The sequence below is a fragment of the Cherax quadricarinatus genome, chromosome 74, assembly GCF_038502225.1.
Source record: "Cherax quadricarinatus isolate ZL_2023a chromosome 74, ASM3850222v1, whole genome shotgun sequence".
NCBI lineage: Eukaryota > Metazoa > Arthropoda > Malacostraca > Decapoda > Parastacidae > Cherax > Cherax quadricarinatus.
This window is the reverse complement of record NC_091365.1, coordinates 16,328,474-16,354,838: the sequence shown is the minus strand read 5'-3', so window position 1 is coordinate 16,354,838 and position 26,365 is coordinate 16,328,474. Positions and strand designations below refer to the sequence as shown.

The 26,365-nt window shown below is 39.0% G+C and overlaps 1 protein-coding gene across 1 annotated transcript in view; it reads right to left on the bottom strand.

Moving 5' to 3' along the window:
* Positions 1 to 26,365, bottom strand: part of su(f) (cleavage stimulation factor subunit su(f)) — a 353,693-nt gene that overhangs the window by 42,279 nt on the left and 285,049 nt on the right. Inside the window, exons 8-9 of the mRNA XM_070100805.1 lie at positions 15,373 to 15,564; positions 6,101 to 6,347 (exon numbers count right to left, since the gene is read on the bottom strand). Coding sequence (XP_069956906.1) covers positions 6,101 to 6,347; positions 15,373 to 15,564 — 439 coding nt within the window. The remainder of the gene's footprint in view (positions 1 to 6,100; positions 6,348 to 15,372; positions 15,565 to 26,365) is intronic.

The following is a 26,365-nucleotide window of genomic DNA, read 5'->3' as shown; positions in this document are numbered from 1 at the left end:
TCCACAGACTCCTAAGTGCACCACTCACTCTTTTTCCCTCATCAATTCTATGATTCACCTCATCTTTCATAGACCCATCCAATGATTATTATGTATATATATAATTATTATTTTTTCATTTAATTTTATATTGCTTATATTTGCGATAATAGCTAAATCGTAAATGTATTGCTTTATATTGTTATTTGACGTAGTTTCCTTTGTTAGGTAGGATGTAACATATTATGTGCTCAGTTCAAGTCTTGATTGTCTAACTACTGTAATTATCGCTTGTTGCTTGTTATACTGCCGGCTTCTTGCTGGGCGACTGCTGTCCACGGAGCTATGACGTGATCGAGGGGGGGGGGTGTCCTCACCTCGCTTGAATTATTCAGTCTGCTCTAGACTCGTTTGGAGGTTGGACAGATTGTCTGTCTCATTATTCTTGTTAGTTCTGTAGAACTCTGTTCACAGAACATTGTATAGACTTAGTGACTTTCGACGTTGTACTGAGGTTGTGTGTTGCATAGACACTCTGAGTATCTCAGGTCCTGAGCTGTAGCTTCTCACCTAATTTGTACTGGTTTCTGTGTATTATCACAGTCAGGGATTTTCTTATGCTGAACTTAGATTCAGTAGTATGGGAGTTTTGTAACTTTTGTGGAGGATCTGCTGATGGTCCCTACTTAGTGTCGTTATATTATCTCCTTGTTCCTGATTCTGTGTCGCAGTTGCTTGTTGTATTGCTATTGGGCTTAGCATTCTTTTTGTTGTTCAAGCAGACTGTTATGGTTGCCAGTCAGTTAAGAAGTTAGTTTATGAGAGGACTTTGTCAGTCACTTGTTAAAGTCTAGTTGAGTCGTGAGACATAACGAACTACTTAGAGCACTTACACGCATACACAAACTTGTACATATTTGTAATATCTTATTAAATGTTAATGTACCAGACGGTACTTAAGAATTATAAATGTGATATGTGCTTTCAGCACAATAATATTGTAAACGAGAGAAGTGATATTATTTTGATTACTGTGATTAATTTAATTTAATTTAATTTGATAATATACCTCTAGACTTAATAAATTTATTAAATTTTAATTTCTCTAGTTAGTAGCCTACCAGTTGTAATCCTGAAGCACTATTGAATCATACTGAATTCTTATGGATAATTGGACAAGGATACTGACTACTTGTTACGAAAACCCAGTAACAGGCTGGATGCTAGAAGGGCAGTCCTTTCTAGTATTCACTGGAGATCTCTAAGCTTTTAGAATCGCGTTTTTTGTAACACCGCTATCTACCCAATACCTCCATCTCCCCATCTGCTAACTCCCCTACTCTGTTTTTAACTGACAAATCCATTCGTTCTTAACTTGTTTATCTCACTCCAAAAATTTTTCTTATTTTCATCAAAACTGACAGCGCCTCTCCCACTCTATCATCTGTTCTCCTTTTACACTCTCTCACCACTCTCTTCACCTTTCTTTTACTCTCCATATACTCTACTCTTCTTATAACACTTCTGCTTTGTAAAAACCTCTCATAAGCTACCTTCTTCTCTTTTATCACACCCTTTACTTCATCATTCCACCAATCACTCGTCTTTCCTCCTGCACCCACTCTCCTATAGCTACAAACTTCTGCCCCACATTCTAATACACTGCATTTTTAAAATGATTCCAACCCTCTTCAACCCCCCCACTACTCATACTTGCAGTAGCCCACCTTTCTGCCAATAGTTGCTTATATCTCACCCGAACTTCTTCCTCCCTTAGTTTATACATTTTACCTCTCTCTTACTTGTTGTTGCCATTTTCCTTTTGTCCCATCTACCTCTTACTCTAACTGCAGCTACAACTAAATAATGATCCGATATATCAGTTGCCCCTCTATAAACGTGCACATCCTGGAGCCTACCCATCAACCTTTTATCTACCAATATATAATCTAACAAACTACTTTCGTTATGTGCTATATCATACCTTGTATATTTATTTAACCTCTTTTTCATAAAATATGTATTACTTATTACCAAACCTCTTTCTACACACAGCTCAATTAAAGGCTCCCCATTTCCATTTACCCCTGGCACCCCAAATTTACCTACTACTCCCTCCACAACATTTTTACTCACTTTAGCATTGAAATCCCAAACCACAAGTACTCTCACACTTGGTTCAAAACTCTCCACACACTAACTCAACATTTCCCAAAACCTCTCTCTCTCCTCTACACTCCTCTGTTCTCCAGGTGCATATACGCTTACTATAACCCAATTTTCACATCTAACCTTTATTTTACTCCTTATAATCCTTGAATTAATACATTTATACTCCCTCTTTTCCTGCCATAGCTTATCCTTCAACATTATTACTACTCCTTCCTTAGCTCTAACTATTTGAAACCCCAGATCTAATCCCATTTACTTCTCTCCACTGAAACTCTCCCACCCCCTTCAGCTTTATTTCACTTAAAGCCAGGACATTCAGATTCTTCTCATTCATAACATCCACAATCATCTCTTTCTTATCATTCGCAAAACATCCACACACATTCAGACATCCCGCTTTGACAATTTTCTTTTTCTTTTTAGTAATCTGTAGAGGAAAAGGGGTTACTAGCCTTTTGTTCCTGGCAATTTAGTTGATTTTTACAACATGTGTGGCTTATGGAGGAAAGATTCTTATTTCACTTCCCCATGGATATAAAAGGAAAAGTAATAAGAACAAGAACTTTTTTTTTTTTTCAACAAACCGGCCATATCCCACCAAGGCAGGGTGGCCGAAAAAGAAAAACGAAAGTTTCTCTTTTTAATTTTAGTAATTTATACAGTAATTTATACTAGCCCCTTGCTCCCGGCATTTTAGTCGCCTCTTACAACACGCATGGCTTACGGAAATAAACAAGAACTAGAAAGAAAACCCAGAGGGGTGTGTATATATGTGCTTGTATGTACATGTATGTGTAGTGGGACCTAAGTTTAAGTAGAACTAGCAAGACGTACCTGTAGTCTTGCATATTTATGAGACAGACAAGATACCAGCAATCCTACCATTGTGTAAAACAATTACAGGGTCTCATTTTACACTCACTTGGCAGGACAGTAGTACCTCCCTGGGTGGTTGCTGTCTACCAACCTATTACCTATACATGTACATGTACATGTGCGTGTACGTGTAGTAAATAAAGATACAGTGGTACCTCAGGATATGAACAGCTAAAAACTCGAACAATTATGCAAGTGTATTTGTGTAAGTACTTCTGTAGGTGTATTTTTGAGGGTCTGAAATGGATTAATCTAATTTACATTATTCCTTGTGGGAACAAATTCGTTCAGTATTGGCACTTGAACAGCCTTCTGGACCGAAATAAATTCGTATCCCGAGGTACCACTGTACATATCATTATTATAATTTTTTTTTCTCTCAGTTGTTTGTTGGGCTATCTTAATGAAACTTGGGCAATGTATGATGGAAAGATGCTTCTTAACGTACACAAAAAAATGAAAGAAATCAGACCATAAATGACGGAGTTCACTTCTCAGCCATTAGCAGTCCCATAGAGGTATATTTTCGTATGGTTTTTATGGTTATATTCTTGTTTTTTGGTCTCATTTGATAGAATGGAAGATATATTACAGAAATAGATATGATTTTGATTGCTTTCAAGACAAAAAGTACCTTGAAATTGTGCTCACAGTAGCAGAAATGCTCGATTCTTTAGCGATGTTCAAGAGTAAATAACACGTGTGCGCCTGCCAGTCCAAATTCCAACACACAGTCAAGAATGGGTTGACATTATTTATACAATTATTACAATAATGCAGTAGTCTGTATAACAGTAAATCTTTCATTTTTTGTGTGAATAAAAATTCCAAATGGTAAGTAAGAGGGGCCAAGACCCATGACTTGTGAAGAGAGAAAATGCTATTTTAGTGCCAAGAATGTCTGCATTGTTTATTCTGGGCCCTATTTTGGAATTGGCATCTATTGAAATTTGTGTGAAATTGGCCAAATTGCTAATTTCTGACCACTTTATTGGGTAGTTGAAATAGGTGAATGGGCGGTTTCTTATACTCAGTCGACAGACTAGAAGTCAGTAAATAAGTAAGTTTATTCAGGTATACACAAATACAGTTGCATAGATTATCATACATAGCAGCATATGTACAGAAAACCTAGGATAACCCAAAAAAAAGTCAAAGTGACTTATTTCCAGTACCTGGCTTGGGCTTGCCTTATATGATTTTTGGTAAATGTTTTTTTTCTCAGTTGTTTGTTAGGCTATCTTATTGAACCTTGGGCAGTGTATGATGGGAAGATGCTTCTTAATGTATACAAAAAAAAAGGACAATAAATAAGGAAGCATTTCTCAGCCATTAGCCGCCTCTTTGCGGTATATTTTCGTGTGGTTTTTATGGTTGTATTCTTGTTTTTTAGGTCTCATTTGATAGAATGGAAGATATATTACAGAAATAGATATGATTTTAATTGGTTTCTCAAAGAAAAGTACCTTGAAATTGAGCTCAAAGTAGCAAAAATGTTCGATTTTTGCTGATGTTCAATGAACTTTGTGCAAGTTAAGTTGGTTAATTTTATTAAGTGTATTATAACCTAACCACTCTGTAATCCGGCAAACTCAGTAATCCGGCACACTACAGGTCCCAGTGATGCCGGATTTGTGATGGAGGACCTGTAACCTCTTATGACATGCATAGCTTGCAGTAGTAGGTTGGCAGACAGCAACAGCCCAAGGAAGTACTACCGTCCTGCCAAGTGAGTGTAAAATGGAAGCCTGTAATTGTTTTACATGATGGTAGGATTGCTGGTGGGCTTTTTTCTATCTCATAAACATGCAAGATTTCAGGTATGTTTTGCCACTTCTACTTACACTTAGGTTATGCTACACTTGCATGTTTTTTTTTTTTTTTTTTTTCAACAAGTCGGCCGTCTCCCACCGAGGCAGGGTGATATATCCACACCTCTCTGGCTTTTCTTCTATTTTCTTACTAGTTATTTCTTTCTTTCTTTCAACACACCGGCCGTATCCCACCAAGGCGGGGTGGCGCAAAAGGACAAACAAAAGTTTCTCCTTGTACATTTAGTAATATATACAGGAGAAGGGGCTACTAGCCCCTTTCTCCCAGCATTTTAGTTGCCTTTTACAACACGCATGGCTTATGGAGGAAGAATTCTGTTCCACTTTCCCATGGAGATAAGAGGAAATAAACAAGAACAAGAACTAGAAAGAAAATAGCAGAAAACCCAGAGGGGTGTGTATATACACATATGCTTGTACAAGTATGTGTAGTGTGACCTAAGTGTAAGTAGAAGTAGCAAGACGTACCTGTAATCTTGCATATTTATGAGACAGACAAAAGACACCAGCAATCCTACCATCATGTAAAACAATTACAGGCTTTTGTTTTACACTCACTTGGCAGGACAGTAGTACCCCCCTGGGTGGTTGCTGTCTACCAACCCACTACCTTTATTACTAGTTCTTGTTCTTGTTTAATTCTGCTCATCTCCATGGGAAAGTGGAACAGAATTCTTCCTCTGTAAGCCATGCGTGTCGTAAGAGGCAACTAACATGCCGTGAGCAAGGGGCTAGTAACCCCTTCTCCTAAATACATTACTAAAGTTAAAGAGAGAAACTGTTGTTTTACTTTTTGGGCCACCTTGCCTTTTTGGGATATGGCTGGTTTGTTGAAAGAAGAAGAAGTAATATATAAAGACTGGTTTATGAAGACTATACCTTGTGCAGGTACAGTATGTATATGAAGACTGGTTTATTACTAGATTATGGACAAAAAATTTTATCACATCTAAGAATATATAATTTGTTGCTAATAAAATAAAAATGCAAACTTTGGTATTACTGAAACATTCTTGGAAAAGTGTTAAGCCTGTAGGGAGGTCATACACTGCCTTGGAAATGGAGATAATCATATTTAATCCAAGGAAAGGGAGGATAGCTCCAATTACTTGGCTCAAGAGCCCTTCACAAGTATCAAGGTGTCTTTTTTGAAAGGGCACCTTCACATAGGATACTTTTAAGGTATTTTTACCATTAATTAAACTGTTGTATTATATTTAAGAATTCGATAATATACTCACCATTTAAATGTGATAAATAATCCACGTAAGCCATAATATAATCAGCATTGTCTGGAAACTTCTTGAGGCCAAGTTCAAATATCCTGAAGGCAATGTCTTTATTTTTGGTACAATAATACTCCATTAACGCAGCACCAACATAAACGTGAAACTGTGTACGAATATCTTCACGAGCCTTCTTGAACACTTCTCTTGTCGATTTAATGCCTTCCGCACGCCGCGCAAATTTCATATATTGAAGATAGGCCTGAAAAAAATATCAAAGCTAAAAACAAATATAAATATTAAAATGTAACTTTTGCAAAATATTTTGCTGATTTTATACCTAAATTCTCTTAATGTATCTTTTTCTAGTGACAGTAAAGTGTCAGAAGCCTTTGTTATTAGTTAAAGTCAATACCTTCATATCTGTCCTTTTTCTAAAAGTTGTATTATTTAATATCATACCACAGTTGTAATATCTTACAACTGTGAGATCTCAAAACATATCATTCACTTGCAGTCTTCCTCACTTGATGCAGTATATGTGTTCTTGAATCAAAGTGCACAAAGTGAACCCTATATACATTTTTTTTAACATGTCAGCTGTCTCGCACCGAGGCGGGGTGACCCAAAAAGAAAGAAAAGCCCAAAAAATGAAAGAAAACACTTTCATCATCATTCACACTTTCACCATCACTTGTACATAATCAGTATCTTTGCAGAGGCACTCAGATGTGAAGTTTAGATGTCACTCCAAACAGCCAATATCCCAAACCACTCTTTTAAAGTGCAGGCATTGTACTTCCCATTTCCAGGTCTCAAGTCTGGCTAACTGGTTTCCCTGAATCACTTCACAAAATATTACCCTGCTCTCACTCCAACAGCCTGTCAGGTCCCAAAAACCATTCATCTCCATTTACTCCTACAAAACATAGGGAATCTTCCCAAGACTGCAAATTATCAATTTCTTGATTAACCCTTTCAGAGTTTCGGCCATACTAGTACGGCTTATGCACAAGTGTCCATGACGTACTACTATGCCTAAATTCTAGCGCCCTCAAATCTAGTGAGAGAAAGCTGGTAGGCCTACATATGAAAGAATGGGTCTATGTGGTCAGTGTGCACAGTATAAAAAAAATCCTGCAGCACACAGTGCGTAATGAGAAAAAAAAAAAACTGACCATGTTTTTGGATTAAAACAGAGACTTTGCACTGTATTTTCGTATGGTATTTATTGTTGTATTCTAGTTTTCCTGGTCTCATTTTATAGAATGGAAGACATATTACAGAAATTGAGATAATTTTGACTGGTTTTACAATGAAAAGTACATACTGTACCTTGAAATTGAGCTCAAAGTAGCAGAAATGTTCGATTTTTACCAAAGTTCAAAAGTAAACAAATCATGCTATGCGTCCAATACACTTCAACTGGTGAGTCTAATATTCTTTCACAAGTGCGCTGATATTATTTATACCATTTCTACACTAATGCAGTAGTCTGCATAATAGTAAATCTTCTATTTTTTTGTGAGAATAAAAATTCAAAGTGAAAAGCAAAAGAATGTAAGAGGGGCGTGGGGACATGACTAATGAACAGAGGAAATGTTATTTTAGTGCCAGGAATGTCTTTCTTGTTTATTCTGGACCCTATTTGGAAATTGGCATCTTTTGAAATTTGTGTGAGATTGGCAAAATTGCTAAATTCTGACCACTGTATTGGATAGTTGAAATCAGTAAATGGGTGGTTTCTTGTACTCATTCGATAGAAAAAATGGAGTTCTAGCGAAATAGTTATGATTTTTTTGTCAACTAGTACACTGGAATTGACCGAAAATAGGGCTCAAAGTGGGCAAAATCGCCGATGCATAAACATAGTCGAAACCGCTAACTTCACGAGAGCATAATTCCCTAAGTTTTCCATCAAATTTCATACTTTTCATAAGAAAAAATAATTTTTTTTTTTTTTGAAATTTGGGGGACCCTGAGAACAAGTCTCAGAGAGGGTCTGTGGACCCTGAAACGGTTAATACTTAACAAAAAAAACAAAAAAAAAAAAAACACCACTTATGCTGCACCAAATGGTCAAATAAAAATTTTAACTGAAAAATAACTGAGAAAATCAAGTGAAAAATTCAGTCGTAACACAAAGGCTAAGAGTATCTACATTGACTTTCCAAACAAACAGGTAATAATAACAATAATTATTTTACCTCAGATCTACATCTGTTTGGTCTATGACTCTAACAGAGCTGTATAATAATAAGCTTCCAAAACAAAAATATAAATTATTTTGTTTTTTTTAACAAGTCAGCCGTCTCTTACTGAGGCAGGGTGACCCAAAAAGAAAGAAAATCCCCAAAAAGAAAATACTTTCATTATCATTCAACACTTTCACCTCACTCACACATAATCACTGTTTTTGCAGAGGTGCCCACAATACAACAGTTTAGAAGCATATACGTATAAAGATACACAACATATCCCTCCAAACTGCCAATATCCCGAACCCCTCCTTTAGAGTGCAGGCATTGTACTTCCCACTTCCAGGACTCAAGTTCGGCTACATAAAAATAACCGGTTTCCCTGAATCCCTTCACTAAATATTACCCTGCTCACACTCCAACAACTCGTCAGGTCCCAAATACCATTCGTTTCCATTCACTCCTATTGAACATGCTCACGCATGCCTGCTGGAAGTCCAAGCCCCTCACCCACGAAACCTCCCTTACCCCTTCTTTCCAACCTTTTCGAGGACGACCCCTACCCCGCCTTCCTTCCCCTACAGATTTATACGCTCTCCATGTCATTCTACTTTGATCCATTCTCTCTAAATGACCAAACCACCTCAACAACCTCTCTTCAGCCCTCTGACTTATACTTTTATTAACTCCACACCTTCTCCTAATTTCCACACTCCAAATTTTCTGCAAAAGAAGAAAATTAAAAGTGAATACAGGAAAGAGTAAGGTTATGAGGATAACAAAAAGATTAGGTGATAAAAGATTGGATATCAGATTGGAGGGAGAGAGTATGGAGGAGGTGAATGTATTTAGATATTTGGGAGTGGACGTGTCAGCGAATGGGTCTATGAAAGATGAGGTGAATCATAAAATTGATGAGGGAAAAAGGGTGAGCGGTGCTATATTTATGTTGTTTTAATCTAAGTTCGAGACTTACCAGTTTGACCGTAATAAACTTTATCGCAAATTTTACAAGGAATCTTATAGACACATCCATCAGCATTTTGGGTGGAATTCTTTATCAAAAGTTTTTTTTACTGTACCAAGATTTTTAAATACAACTTTAATATTAAAAGTCTTAAGAAGAGAAGGCATATCAACCAAGTTTTCATGGTAAGGGAGAAGCAACATATTTTTAAGAAGAAATATCCAAAATTTATGAAATAGCCAATGATCTGAAATACCCGAGAAATTTTTTATTTTTATTATCACACCGGCCGATTCCCACCAAGGCAGGGTGGCCCGAAAAAGAAAAACTTTCACCATCATTCACTCCATCACTGTCTTGCCAGAAGGGTGCTTTACACTACAGTTTTTAAACTGCAACATTAACACCCCTCCTTCAGAGTGCAGGCACTGTACTTCCCATCTCCAGGACTCAAGTCCGGCCTGCCGGTTTCCCTGAATCCCTTCATAAATGTTACTTTGCTCACACTCCAACAGCACGTCAAGTATTAAAAACCATTTGTCTCCATTCACTCCTATCAAACACGCTCACGCATGCCTGCTGGAAGTCCAAGCCCCTCGCACACAAAACCTCCTTTACCCCCTCCCTCCAACCCTTCCTAGGCCGACCCCTACCCCGCCTTCCTTCCACTACAGACTGATACACTCTTGAAGTCATTCTGTTTCGCTCCATTCTCTCTACATGTCCGAACCACCTCAACAACCCTTCCTCAGCCCTCTGGACAACAGTTTTGGTAATCCCGCACCTCCTCCTAACTTCCAAACTACGAATTCTCTGCATTATATTCACACCACAAATGTAATTGATAAATCATTTAAAATTGCTAGAAATACTTTTTACAACCCAAAAAGAGACAACCAACCTTATTCAATTAAAAATATGTTGGTTCTCCCTTACCATGAAAACTTGGTTGATATACCTTCTCTTCTTAAGACTTTTAATATTAAAGTTGTATTTAACCCTTTGAGGGTCCGTCCCGTAGATCTACGGCTTTACGTTCAGGGTCCAAACCGTTTATCAGAGTGAGCTCAGCTCACTCTGATAAACTGTGAGTGGTACATCTGGGCCTAGATATGAGAGAATACATCTATGTGGTATGTGTGCACCACATAAAACAGATCCTGCAGCACACTGTGTATAATGAGAGAAAAAAACTGAAATCATGATTTTTCGATTAAAAGAGCGACTTTGCAGTGTTTTTGTCGTATGTTTTTTATAGTTCTATTTGCTATTTCTTGGTCACATTTGATAGAATGGAAGACATATTACAGAAATAGAGATGATTTTGATTGGTTTTTGCACTGGAAATGGCTTGAAACTGAGCTCAAAGTAGCAGAAATGTTAAATTTTTGCCGATATTCAAGAGTAAACAAACGACCTCACACGTCTAATACACGCCAGCTGGTGGGTCTAATATGCATTCACAAATATGGTGATGGTATTTATACAATTGTTACAGTATTGCATAACAGTAAATCTTCTATTTTTTGGTGTGAATAAAAATTCATTATGTGAATAAAAAATCAAAATGGAATTAATTTGTAAAGCCTCAAAACGTAACTAATGAACAGAGGAAATGTTAGTTTAGTTCCAGGAATACCTACATTGTTTATTCTGGACCCTATTTTGAAATTGGAATATTTTGAACTTTGTGTTAAATTGGCCAAATTACCAATTTCCGATCACTTTATTTTGTAGTTGAAACAGTTGACTTGGTGATTTCTTGTGCTCAATTGATAGAATAGAAGTAATACTAGTGAAATAGCTAAGAATTTGGTTGACTGGAATAATGTAATTGGCCTAAAATGGGAGTCAAAGTCGGCAAAATCGCTGATTCGTAAATATCGCTGACACATCAAAATTCGCGAGAGCATAATTTCGTCAATTTTCCATCAAATTTCGTACTTTTTGTTTTATTACCTTCACAAAAAGATTCTCTACCATTTCATAAGAAAAAATAACAATTTTTTTTTTTTGAAAATTCTTGGACACTGGGGCACCACTTCACATTTGGGCCTTGGACCCTGAAGGGGTTAAAAATCTTGATACAGTAAAAAAACTTTTGATAAAGAATTCCCGCCAAAATGCTGACGGATGTGTCTATAAGATTCCTCGTAAAATTTGCGATAAAGTTTATTACGGTCAAACTATGTTGTTTTAACCCTTAAAAGGTCCAAACGTATATATACGTTCACTCGCGTAGTGCCCCAAATTTTTTGAGAAAATTTTTTTTTTAAAAGGAAAAAAGAGCATATGGTGCCCAGGCATCCCCAATTATTTTAATATGGCACACAGTGAGTGCACACACCCATTCTCTCATGTCTAGGTGACTCAGGCTTATCGTGGCAATGTTGAATGAATGACAAAGAAAACGCATATATACGTTTGGGGCGCTACTCGCGTGAACGTATATATACATTTGGACTGTTTAAGGGTTAAAACAACATAAATATAGCATTAGAACTGGACAAGATTCCAATGCTCTATTTATTCATGTGAGAGACTTTAGCCATCCAATTGTTTTTCAAAAAGTTGAGAAAGTTGTATCAAGCAAGTCCATGGTTGACAGAAATATAATTGAATCTTGTTTCATAAAAAGCAGTTTTGAAAATAATATGAATATTTCCTTAGGTTTGTATAAATTAGATTCATTTATAATTAATAAAATTTGGTTAGAGTTTAATAATACATTGGACAAATAATAAACCTTATTTCTTGGGTAGAATAATTTGTTAGTGGGTTGTCGTGAGGACCTGCCTAGTTGGACCAGCGGACCTACTGCAGTGTTCCTCTTTTCTTATGAGTCCGGTATTGTCCCGCGTCAGGTGTTTCTTTGTTGTGGGAGTTGACTGTGAGGTGTGGTCTAAGCCCTTTAATTACCTTCCTTTGATGTATTACTTTCATAGTTCCTTGACAATGTGAGTAGTCACGAAAGCGCTTGGAATTTCACTACTCTTTCACAGTGGTTGTTGTTTTGCATATTTTAAAATCACCTGTTTACTGTGATCTTATTGCATGTTTGTACATGTATGTGTAGTGTGACCTAAGTGTAAGTAGAAGTAGCAAGACGTACCTGAAACCTTGCATGTTTATGAGACAGAAAAAAAAAAAAAAACACCAGCAATCCTACCATCATGTAAAACAATTACAGGCTTCCATTTTACACTCACTTGGCAGGACGGTAGTACCTCCGTGGGCGGTTGCTGTCTACCAACCTACTACCATCATATATATATCTATATATATACATATCTTCTTTCTTTCTTTCAACAAACTGGCCGTATCCCACCGAGGCGGGGTGGCCCTAAAGAAAAAACGAAAGTTTCTCATTTTACATTTAGTAATATATACAGGAAAAGAGGTTACTAGCCCCTTGCTCCCGGCATTTTAGTCGCCTCTTACAACATGCATGGCTTACGGAGGAAGAATTCTGTTCCACTTCCCCACGGAGATAAGAGGAAATAAACAAGAATAAGAACTAGAAAGAAAATGGAAGAAAACCCAGAGGGGTGTGTATATATGTGCTTGTACATGTATGTGTAGTGTGACCTAAGTGTAAGAAGAAGTAGCAAGACGTACCTGAAATCTTGCATGTTTATGAGACAGAAAAAAGGGCACCAGCAATCCTACCATCACGTAAAACAATTACAGGCTTTCGTTTCACACTCATTTGGCAGAATGGTAGTACCCCTCTGGGTGGTTGCTGTCTACCAACCTTCTACCTACATATATAATATATATATATATACATACGTATCCTGCCAAGTGAGTGTAAAACGAAAGCCTGTAATTGTTTTACATGATGGTAGGATTGCTGGTGTCTTTTGTCTGTCTCATAAATATGCAAGATTACAGGTACGTCTTGCTACTTCTACTTACACTTAGGTCACACTACACATACATGTACATGTTTATTTATACACACTCATCTGAGTTTTCTTTGATTTTATCTTAATAGTTCTTGGTCTTATTACTTTTCCTTTTATATCCATGGGGAAGTGGAATAAGAATCTTTCCTCCGTAAGCCATGCGTGTTGTAAAAGTCAACTAAAATGCCGGGAACAATGGGCTAGTAACCCCTTTTCCTGTAAAGATTACTAAAAAGAATAATAAGAAGAAAATTGTTTTCTTTCTTTTATGGGTCACCCTGCCTCGGTGGGAGACGGCCGACTAGTTGAAAAAAAAAAAAAAAATATATACGTATATATAAATGTATGGAAGAAGGTAAGGTACCTAGGGATTGGCAGAGAGCATGCATAGTTCCTTTGTATAAAGGCAAAGGGGACAAAAGAGAGTGCAAAAATTATAGGGGAATAAGTCTGTTGAGTATACCTGGTAAAGTGTATGGTAGAGTTATTATTGAAAGAATTAAGAGTAAGACGGAGAATAGGATAGCAGATGAACAAGGAGGCTTTAGGAAAGGTAGGGGTGTGTGGACCAGGTGTTTACAGTGAAACACCTAAGTGAACAGTATTTAGATAAGGCTAATGAGGTCTTTGTGGCATTTATGGATTTGGAAAAGGCATATGACAGGGTGGATAGGGGGGCAATGTGGCAGATGTTGCAGGTGTATGGTGTAGGAGGTAGGTTACTGAAAGCAGTGAAGAGTTTTTACGAGGATAGTGAGGCTCAAGTTAGAGTATGTAGGAAAGAGGGAAATTATTTCCCAGTAAAAGTAGGCCTCAGACAAGGATGTGTGATGTCACCATGGTTGTTTAATATATTTATAGATGGGGTTGTAAGAGAAGTAAATGCGAGGGTATTGGCAAGAGGTGTGGAGTTAAAAGATAAAGAATCACACAAAGTGGGAGTTGTCACAGTTGCTCTTTGCTGATGACACTGTGCTCTTGGGAGATTCTGAAGAGAAGTTGCAGAGATTGGTGGATGAATTTTGTAGGGTATGCAAAAGAAGAAAATTATAAGTGAATACAGGAAAGAGTAAGGTTATGAGGATAACAAAAAGATTAGGTGATGAAAGATTGGATATCAGATTGGAGGGAGAGAGTATGGAGGAGGTGAATGTATTCAGATATTTGGGAGTGGACGTGTCAGCGGATGGGTCTATGAAAGATGAGGTAAATCATAGAATTGATGAGGGGAAAAGGGTGAGTGGTGCACTTAGGAGTCTGTGGAGACAAAGAACTTTGTCCTTGGAGGCAAAGAGGGGAATATATGAGAGTATAGTTTTACCAACGCTCTTATATGGGTGTGAAGCATGGGTGATGAATGTTGCAGCGAGGAGAAGGCTGGAGGCAGTGGAGATGTCATGTCTGAGGGCAATGTGTGGTGTGAATATAATGCAGAGAATTCGTAGTTTGGAAGTTAGGAGGAGGTGCGGGATTACCAAAACTGTTGTCCAGAGGGCTGAGGAAGGGTTGTTGAGGTGGTTCGGACATGTAGAGAGAATGGAGCGAGACAGAATGACTTCAAGAGTGTATCAGTCTGTAGTGGAAGGAAGGCGGGGTAGGGGTCGGCCTAGGAAAGGTTGGAGGGACGGGGTAAAGGAGGTTTTGTGTGCGAGGGGCTTGGACTTCCAGCAGGCATGCGTGAGCGTGTTTGATAGGAGTGAATGGAGACAAATGGTTTTTAATACTTGACGTGCTGTTGGAGTGTGAGCAAAGTAACATTTATGAAGGGGTTCAGGGAAACCGGCAGGCCGGACTTGAGTCCTGGAGATGGGAAGTACAGTGCATGCACGCTGAAGGAGGGGTGTTAATGTTGCAGTTTAAAAACTGTAGTGGAAAGCACCCTTCTGGCAAGACAGTGATGGAGTGAATGATGGTGAAAGTTTTTCTTTTTCGGGCCACCCTGCCTTGGTGGGAATCGGCCAGTGTGATAATAAAAAATATAATAATATATGTATATATAAAAGAGGAGGTGACTAAAATGCCGTAAGCAAGGGGCTAGCAATCCCTTCTCCTGTATAAATCACTAAATTTAAGAAGAGAAACTTTCATTTTTCTTTTTGGACCACCTTGCCTTGGTGGGATATGACCGGTTTGTTGAAAGAATATGAATTATGAAAACATTAAATTGTTACAAGAGGGTAATGAAGAGCTGTTATGAGTGAAAGCATAACCTACCAAAGTTGGATCAACATCTTCCATTTCTATGTATCGTTGATATATTTTGTGAACTTCTTGATATCGTAGTCGAGACTCTTCAAAGTCAGCATATGCAAAGAATAGCAGCTGATTCTTTCTCAGTGGCCCAGAGATTGCTCTCTCATATATCTGTGCAGCTTCCTCACTGAAGATTTTGCTTGCATTTACATCCTATGACAAAAACAAATAATACAGTAAGCAGAAAGCATCATAGTTTAAGAACACTGTAATAAAAAATACTTGGTACAGGAAAGCTTCAATAATTAAAAAGCGTTAAGTATAGGTAAAACAGTTCGGCTTTGTCACTTAGTTGTAAGTGCATATTGGTAATGACAAGCAATGTTCCAGCTCTTGGGGTTACCTCTTTATTTCTGACTCACTGACTGACATAAATTATCATATTTATGTTCCTAATTAGTCTATTACACTTCTTGATTACTATTAGGTTGAACTAATACAGTATTTCTTTGTCTCTATAACTTGGCTTGGTGTTTAGTTTTCTATTGATGTCTCATGGATTCTTCCCTTGTAAAGTCTGCTCTTGTCTACTCTGTGCCACAGAACATTTTGTATTTTGTGATCATATTCCCTCATGTTCTGCATTCCTCCAGGAATAGGAAATCAAACATGTGTAGCCTTTACTCGTGGTTCACACTGCCCAGCTACACCAATTGTCTGTAAGCTTATCACTGAACATTCTCGAGATTCTTTGTGTTAGACTAGGCAAGAGTTCTCACCAGGGGCAGCTCCAGGGGTTTTATACAAGGAAGGCTTAGGGGGTGGCACTATGGTTGGGAAAAGGGGGCTAGGGGACCTGGCTTGAAGCAGCATTATTATTTTAACCCTTAGGGGGTTTCGGACGTACTAGTACGTCTTACGACCCAGGGTTTTTGACGTACTAGTACGCCTAAATTCTACAGCCCTCAAATCTAGCGAGAGAAAGCCGGTAGGCCTACATATGAAAGAATGGGTCTATGTGGTCAGTGTGCGCAGTATAAAAAAAATCCTGCAGCACACAGTGCGTAATGAGAAAAAAAAATTTGACCGTGTTTTGGGATTAAAACAGCGACTTTGCACTGTATTTTCGTATGGTATCTATTGTTGTATTCTAGTTTTTTGGTCTCATTTTATAGAATGGAAGACATGTTACAGAAACTGAGATGATTTTAACTGGTTTTACAATGAAAAGTACCTTGAAATTGAGCTCAAAGTAGCAGAAATGTTAAATTTTTACCAAAGTTCAAAAGTAAACAAATCATGCTATGCGTCCAATACACGTCAACTGGCGAGTCTAATACTCTTTCACAAGTGCGCTGATATTATTTATACCATTTCTACACTAATGCAGTAGTCTGCATAACAGTAAATCTTATTTTTTTTGTAAGAATAAAAATTCAAAGCGGAAAGCCAAAGAAATATAAGAGGGGCCTGGGGATATGACTAACAGAGAACTTGTTATTTTAGTGCCAGGAATGTCTGTCTTGTTTATTCTGGACCCTATTTGGAAATTGGCATCTTTTGAAATTTGTGTGAAATTGGCAAAATTTCTAAATTCTGACGACTTTATTGGATAGTTGAAATCGGTAAATGGGTGGTTTCTTGTACACATTTGATAGAAAAAATGGAGTTCTAGCAAAATAGTTATGATTTTTGTGAACTAGTACACTGGAATTGGCCGAAAATAGGGCTCAAAGTGGGCAAAATCGCCGATGCATAAACATTGTCGAAACCGCTAACTTCGCGAGAACATAATTCCTTAAGTTTTCCATCAAATTTCATACTTTTGGTGTCATTATGATCGGGAAAAGATTCTCCATCTTTCGTAAGAAAAAAATAATTTTTTTTTTTAAATTTGGCCGACCCTGAGAACAAGTCTCTGAGAGGACCTGTCGACCCCCAAAGGGTTAATTGGGGGGACTTTCGGGACCTTTTTTTTTTTTTTTATAGCATACCCTTCTCCCCACATCATTTTGGTGCTGCCCCTAGTTCTCAGCTGGTTCTCTGTGCAGAAGTCTAACTGCAATGCTCTATATTCCTAAAACCTAGAGTTTCACAGTACAGCATTAAATTTTGAATTAATGTAGACAGTTTGCCCACACTACATTGTTCCTTAGTGTTCAACTCACTCATTAGGTTATTTGATATCTATCTGCTGATGGTTTCTGGGCTCATAGTCCCACAAATATCTGTTAATGGTACCTGGGCTCAGAATCCCACAAATACCTGTTAAAAGTTTCAGGGTCTGAGCCGTAGTACTATAGCTCTGAAGTGAGGGGTCCATGCCATAGTTCTATGCCTAAATTCTAGCAGCTTCAAATTTAGCAGAAGGTTGGTAGGCCTACATATGAGACAATGGGTCTGCATGGTCAGTGTGTGCAGTAAACAAAAATCAGGGCTCCTGCATTGCATTGTGGGAACACCATCTTCAGTACCCTTTGTTCACCATGCCTTATGGCAGCAAAAACCTCACTCCCCAGCAAATTGGGAATCTTCTCTTCCCAAGTGATAGTTCTAACACCAATGGAGGTGGAAGTGAAGTTGAATTCTATGGTTTTGAGGAGTTAGTGACTGAAAGCAATGCTCAGGATGCTGGAAATAGTACTGAAAACCCTGATGACCCTCAACCATCCACCTCTGGAGCTGATCCTCTGCTTCACGTTCAGTTTTACCATACTGTAAACACAAGTTTAGATTTTCCCATGGCCATGGCTCAGATGTGAACAATGCTGATGACAGTGATATTTATTATGATTTCCTAGCTTTTAATGACCATTCAAGTAGCAACAGTGAAGGGGAATATTCACCAGTGTAGCATTGATTTATACAACACTGCAAGCAGTCTGGTAGTGTACCATATGCTAGTCCAAGGGGATGGAGTACATCTCAAAGTACATCTCGTGGCTCTACACCAGCAACAGAGAGTGAAAGATGAAGAAGTTGCTACAATTGGGATGAATAATATACTGCATGCAGTAGTAGACAGTGGTGATGGTGACACACGTGATGCGGCACCAGCATCGCCCCAGGCTGGGAGTCATGATGCTCTCACTCAATATATTCATGACCCAGGCTAGCCTCAATCACCCACACACCACAACAAGCTGGACAACCACAACCAGCTAGAAATATCCAGTACCCACCAACAGACAACATCTGGGACTGGCAGCAGGGTGCCAATTTTGTACCCAATCCCCATCAATTTGATGACACTTAAAGTGGAATCCTGCCATCCTGTACCCTTGGGAACAATGCCAGTGAACTGGAATGTTTTTAACTATTTTTTGATCAACCCCTGATGAAAGTTGTCAGGGAAAGTAACATACTTTGGTTATGCCATGGCAAACCACACTTGTTTCACCACAATTATGACTACACCAGTGGAAGGAGACAACTGTGGCTGAGATGTATTTATTCCTTGCCACAATAATGCTCATGCCACATGTGTATAAGCACAGTATCAAATCATACTGGTTGACAGACCACCTAATTTCAACCCCAGCCTTCAGTGATATCATCCCCATCAACTGATTTATCATACTCTACGTATGCTACACTTCTCGGACATAACAAGGCCTGACAGAAACAACAGGTTATACAAGATTAAGAATATGTTTATGTATCTGAAACAAAAGTTCATTACATATTTTTACCCCTTCAAGAACCTTGTTACTGATGAATTTTTAATTCTCTTCAAAGGTAGATTGTTGTTCAAGCAGAACATATCAAGCAAGAGAAAACACTATGGTATCAAGCTGTTTGTGCTTTGTGATTGTGCACATTAGAAGTAAGACATTGAAAGATACCAGGAAGTTATTGGGTACTTCAGGTGATATGGTGAGAACAATGATGGAACCACATCTTGGTAAGGGGCATACATTATATATGGATAATTGGTACATAAGCCTCTTACTTAGTGATTTCCTGTGAGTGAACATAATAGATGTGTGTGGTACAGTGTGTGGAAATCGTAAGCATATGCCCAGGTTCAACGCAGTCTCTCATACTGGTGAGGTATAGGTGTTTGCTGCCAATGACATCATGGCATTACAGTGGCATGACATGCAAGATGTGACATCATTGACATCAATTCACCAGAATGAAATGACAGACAGTAGCAGGGAAGACAGAGAAACCAATGAACCCACTGTAAAACCTGTGGCTGTGATTGACTACACCGTCAATATGCGTTTGGTGGACAAATGTGACATGCAGATTGGGTTTGCCGATTATGTTCATAAGAGTTGTAAGTGGTACATAAAACTCTTCTTCCATCTTGTGGACATTTCAATTCCCAATGCTTATAATATGTACCAGATGAAGACTGGCAACAGACTACCTTATGCTGAATTTTGATTGTCTGTCATCAGGCAAATGATATTCAAGTACCAGGTCACAACACCCACAATACAAAACCGCCCACGAACTGATCACCAAACACCCTGTCGTTTGAGGCATGGGGATCACTTCCTAGTAACAATTCCTCCTACTAAGAAGAAATGGGCTCAGAAGAGATGTTTATGTGCATATACAACAAAATGCCCATGAAAATGCAGACACACTCGTTTTATGTGTGAGGAGTGTAAAGCACCACTGTGCATGACACCATGTTTCAAAGAGTTCCACAAACTTCAACAGTTCTAAGAACATGTCCAGTGACTGTATATATGTACATACAGTGGAACCTTGGTTGTTGACTATATTACTTGTCGAACAAGTCAGTTTTCAAATGAGGAATTCAAGATAAAAATGTCCTGGTTCTCATACATTCTCTTGGTTGTTGACCAACAACATGAACAGCTAGGGTCATGTACTCACAGAATGCACACTGGACCTTGCAAATGGTGCAAAAGTGTTATCAAAGCAAGGCCCACAGATTATTGAGGAGGTTGAAAAAATCTTGTTGATTTGGATAAATGAAAAGCAAGGGGATCTACATAACTGAAGAGGAAAAGTCAATGCCAGGACACAAGCCAATGAAAGACAGGCTTGCTATGTTACTGAGTGGTAATGCAAGTGGGGACTTGAAATTGAAGCCTTTACTTGTTTATCATTCTGAAAATCCTTGAGTTTTTAAGAAGAACAATGTTATGAAAACCAAATTGGCTGTAATGTGGAGAGCCAACACATAAGCTTGGGTAACAAGACAATTTTTTATGGAGTGGGTTCATGAGATCTTTGCTCCCACTGTCAAAAAGTACCTCATTAACAAATAATTGCTACTCAGAGCCTTTTTACTTATCGATAATGCTCCTGCTCACCCTCCAAGCTTGGAAAATGAGTTGCTGGAGGAGTTCAGTTTTATAATTGTGAAGTTCTTCCTTTCTAACACTATTCCTCTCATCCAGCCCATGGACCAGCAACTCATTTCTAACTTCAAGAAACTCTACTTCAGAAACAAATTTAACCCTCAGGGAGTTCTGGAAGGACCATTTCAATATCTTCACCTGCTTGAGGCTTAAAGACAAAGCCTAGGGAAATGTGTCTTCCAAGACCATGCAGTCAGCATGGAAAAAATTGCAGCCTGACTTTGTGGGGCCAGGGATTTTGAAGGCTTTGAAGATGAGTCTGAGCCTGGGAAAGACCTTAATCCTAGAGGTTACTGAAGATGATGTGGAGGAGTTAGAGGAGGAGCATAGAACTGAACCAACCACAGAAGAACTTGTAGACCTTCAGAAGGAGCAGCAACAGATTACAGTGGAGAAGCTGTCACCAGAGGAAGAGGAGAGAAGGGATGATGTGCCCATTGCACTTGTCAATGAAATGTGTGCTAAATGGTGAGAAATGCAGAAATTTGCTGAAAAATACCATCCAGAACAAAGCAGTGGCCATCCATCTCTTTAACATGTATAGGTTGGTAGACAGCAACCACCCAGGGAGGTACTACCGTCCTGCCAAGTGAGTGTAAAACGAAAGCCTGTAATTGTTTTACATGATGGTAGGATTGCTGGTGTCTTTTGTCTGTCTCATAAATATGCAAGATTACAGGCATGTCTTGCTACTTCTACTTACACTTAGGTCACACTACACATACACGTACACGTTTATTTATACACACTTATCTGAATTTTCTTTGATTTTATCTTAATAGTTCTTGGTCTTATCACTTTTCCTTTTATATCCATGGGGAAGTGGAATAAAAATTAATCTTTCCTCCGTAAGCCATGCGTGTTGTAAAAGTCAACTAAAATGCCGGGAACAATGGGCTAGTAACCCCTTTTCCTGTAAAGATTACTAGAAATAATAAGAAGAAAATTGTCAAAGTGGGAAGTCTGAATGTGCGTGGATGTTGTGCAAATGATAAGAAAGAGATGATTGTGGATGTTATGAATGAGAAGAAACTGGATGTCCTGGCTTTAAGTGAAACAAAGCTGAAGGGGGTGGGAGAGTTTCAATGGAGAGGAATAAATGGGATTAGGTTAGGGGTTTCAAATAGAGTTAGAGCTAAAGAAGGAGTAGCAATAATGTTGAAGGATAAGCTATGGCAGGAAAAGAGGGACTACAAATGTATTAATTCAAGGATTATGTGGAGTAAAATAAAGATTGGATGTGAAAAGTGGGTTATAGTAAGCGTGTATGCACCTGGAGAAGAGAGAAGTGTAGAGGAGAGAGAGAGATTTTGGGAAATGTTGAGTGAATGCGTGGGGAGTTTTGAATCAAGTGTGAGAGTAATGGTGGTTGGGGATTTCAATGCAAAAGTGGGTAAAAATGTTATGGAGGGAGTAGTAGGTAAATTTGGGGCGCCAGGGGTAAATGTAAATGGGGAGCCTTTAATTGAGCTATGTGTAGAAAGAAATTTGGTAATAAGTAATACATATTTTATGAAAAAGAGGATAAATAAATATACAAGGTATGATGTAGCACGTAATGAAAGTAGTTTGTTAGATTATGTATTGGTGGATAAAAGGTCGATGGGTAGGCTCCAGGATGTACATGTTTATAGAGGGGCAACTGATATATCGGATCATTATTTAGTTGTAGCTACAGTTAGAGTAAGAGGTAGATGGGAAAAGAGGAAGGTGGCAACAACAAGTAAGAGGGAGGTGAAAGTATATAAACTAAGGGAGGAGGAAGTTCGGGTGAGATATAAGCGACTATTGGCAGAAAGGTGGGCTAGTGCAAAGATGAGTAGTGGGGGAGTTGAAGAGGGTTGGAATAGTTTTAAAAATGCAGTACAGTGGACCCCCGCATACCGATGGCATCACATAACGATTAATCCGCATACCGCTTGCTTTAATCGCAAAAATTTTGCCTCGCATACCGCTTAAAAACCCGCTCACCGATTTTCGTCCGAGACGCATCCAATGTGCGCCCTCAGCCAGCCTCACATGTGCCGCCGGTGGCATTGTTTACCAGCCAGCCTCCGCGGTAACATCCAAGCATACAATCGGAATATTTCGTATTATTACAGTGTTTTCGGTGCTTTTTCTGGAAAATAAGTGACCATGGGCCCCAAGAAAGCTTCTAGTGCCAACCCTACAGCAATAAGGGTGAGAATTACAATAGAGATGAAGAAAAAGATCATTGATAAGTATGAAAGTGGAGTGCGTGTCTCCGAGCTGGCCAAGTTGTATAATAAACCCCAATCAACCATCGCTACTATTGGTGGTACAGCTGCTGCTGCTGCTGCACTGTCAGCTGCTGCTGCTGCTGTAGCATCGTCTGCTGCTGCTGCTGCTGCTGCTGTAGCATCGTCTGCTGCTGCTGCTGCTGCTGTAGCATCGTCTGCTGCTGCTGTAACATCGTCTGTTGCTGCTGTAGCATCGTCTGCTGCTGCTGTAGCATTGTCTGTTGCTGCTGTACCACCGTCAGCTGCTGCTGCTGCTGTAGCATCGTCTGCTGCTGCTGCTGTAGCATCGTCTGCTGCTGCTGCTGCTGTAGCATCGTCTGCTGCTGCTGTAACATCGTCTGTTGCTGCTGAAGCATCGTCTGCTGCTGCTGTAGCATCGTCTGTTGCTGCTGTACCACCGTCAGCTGCTGCTGCTGTAGCATCGTCTGCTGCTGCTGCTGCTGTAACATCGTCTGTTGCTGCTGTAGCATCGTCTGTTGCTGCTGTAGCATCGTCTGTTGCTGCTTATTGTTGGCTTATTGAGAATACCAAGAAACAATTAACCCCAGAGGATTTGCCACCCAGGATAACCCAAAAAAGTCAGTGTCATCGAAGACTGTCTAACTTATTTCCACTGGGGTCCTTAATCTTGTCTCCCAGGATGCAACCCACACAAGTCGACTAACACCCAGGTGAACAGGGAAAAATGCCTGGAACTAGTGCTCATATTGGTGAATTTAAAGCCAGCAAAGGTTGGTTTGAGAGATTTAAGAATCGTAGTGGCATACACAGTGTGATAAGGCCTGTTCTGGAAGAAAATGCCAAACAGGACCTACAGTACTCAGGAGGAAAAGGTACTCCCAGGACACAGTGTCTCATCAGTCATTGCTGCATCTTCAATAAAGGTAAGTGTCATTTATTCTTCATTTAGTAGACTAGTACATGCACAATATATACTGTGCATGTACTACTCTACTATTGTGCATGTATCCTTCTCTTTGTGTGTAGGAAAATGTATATTTCATGTGGTAAAATTTTTTTTTTCATACTTTTGGGTGTCTTGCACGGATTAATTTGATTTCCATTATTTCTTATGGGGAAAATTCATTCGCATACCGATTATTTCGCATAACAATGACCCCTCTTGCACGGATTAAAATCGGTATGCGGGGGTCCACTGTATTAGAATGTGGGGCAGAAGCTTGTGGTTATAGGAGGGTGGGGGCAGGAGGAAAGAGGAGTGATTGGTGGAATGATGAAGTAAAGGGTGTGATAAAAGAGAAAAAGGTAGCTTACGAGAGGTTTTTACAAAGCAGAAGTGTTATAAGAAGAGCAGAGTATATGGAGAGTAAAAGAAAGGTAAAGAGAGTGGTGAGAGAGTGCAAAAGGAGAGCAGATGATAGAGTGGGAGAGGCACTGTCAAGAAATTTTAATAAAAATAAGAAAAAATTTTGGAGTTAAACAAGTTAAGAAAGCCTAGGAAAAGTATAGATTTGTCAGTTAAAAACAAAGTAGGGGAGTTAGTAGATGGGGAGAGGGAGGTATTAGATAGATGGCGAGAATATTTTGAGGAACTTTTAAATGTTAAGGAAGAAACAGAGGCAGTAATTTCATGCACTGGTCAGGGAGGTATACCATCTTTTAGGAGTGAAGAAGAGCAGAATGTAAGTGTGGGGGAGGTACGTGAGGCATTACGTAAAATTAAAGGGGGTAAAGCAGCTGGTACTGATGGGATCATGACAGAAATGTTAAAAGCAGGGGGGGATATAGTGTTGGAGTGGTTGGTACTTTTGTTCAATAAATGTATGAAAGAGGGGAAGGTACCTAGGGATTGGCGGAGAGCATGTATAGTCCCTTTATATAAAGGGAAAGGGGACAAAAGAGACTGTAAAAATTATAGAGGAATAAGCTTACTGAGTATACCAGGAAAAGTGTACGGTAGGGTTATAATTGAAAGAATTAGAGGTAAGACAGAATGTAGGATTGCGGATGAGCAAGGAGGTTTCAGAGTGGGTAGGGGATGTGTAGATCAAGTGTTTACATTGAAGCATATATGTGAACAGTATTTAGATAAAGGTAGGGAAGTTTTTATTGCATTTATGGATTTAGAAAAGGCATATGATAGAGTGGATAGAGGAGCAATGTGGCAGATGTTGCAAGTATATGGAATAGGTGGTAAGTTATTAAATGCTGTAAAGAGTTTTTATGAAGATAGTGAGGCTCAGGTTAGGGTGTGTAGAAGAGAGGGAGACTATTTCCCGGTAAAAGTAGGTCTTAGACAGGGATGTGTAATGTCACCATGGTTGTTTAATATATTTATAGATGGGGTTGTTAAGGAAGTAAATGCTAGGGTGTTTGGGAGAGGGGTGGGATTAAATTATGGGGAATCAAATTCAAAATGGGAATTGACACAGTTACTTTTTGCTGATGATACTGTGCTTATGGGAGATTCTAAAGAAAAATTGCAAAGGTTAGTGGATGAGTTTGGGAATGTGTGTAAAGGTAGAAAGTTGAAAGTGAACATAGAAAAGAGTAAGGTGATGAGGGTGTCAAATGATTTAGATAAAGAAAAATTGGATATCAAATTGGGGAGGAGGGGTATGGAAGAAGTGAATGTTTTCAGATACTTGGGAGTTGACGTGTCGGCGGATGGATTTATGAAGGATGAGGTTAATCATAGAATTGATGAGGGAAAAAAGGTGAGTGGTGCGTTGAGGTATATGTGGAGTCAAAAAACGTTATCTATGGAGGCAAAGAAGGGAATGTATGAAAGTATAGTAGTACCAACACTCTTATATGGGTGTGAAGCTTGGGTGGTAAATGCAGCAGCGAGGAGACGGTTGGAGGCAGTGGAGATGTCCTGTTTAAGGGCAATGTGTGGTGTAAATATTATGCAGAAAATTCGGAGTGTGGAAATTAGGAGAAGGTGTGGAGTTAATAAAAGTATTAGTCAGAGGGCAGAAGAGGGGTTGTTGAGGTGGTTTGGTCATTTAGAGAGAATGGATCAAAGTAGAATGACATGGAATGGAATGACATGGAATGACCTACTATGTAGGTAGTAGGTTGGTAGACAGCAACCACCCAGGGAAGTACTACCGTCCTGCCAGATGACTGTGAAACAAAAACCTGTAACTGTTTTGCATGATGGTAGGATTGCTGGTTTCTTTTTCTGTCTCATAAACACGCTAAGATAACAGGGATATCTTGCTACTCCTACTTACACTTTGGTCACACTTCACAGACACGCACATGCATATATATATATACATACATCTAGGTTTTTCTCTTTTTTCTAAATAGCTCTTGTTCTTTTTTATTTCTTCTATTGTCCATGGGGAAGTGGAAAAGAATCTTTCCTCCGTAAGCCATGCGTGTCGTATGAGGCGACTAAAATGCCGGGAGCAATGGGCTAGTAACCCCTTCTCC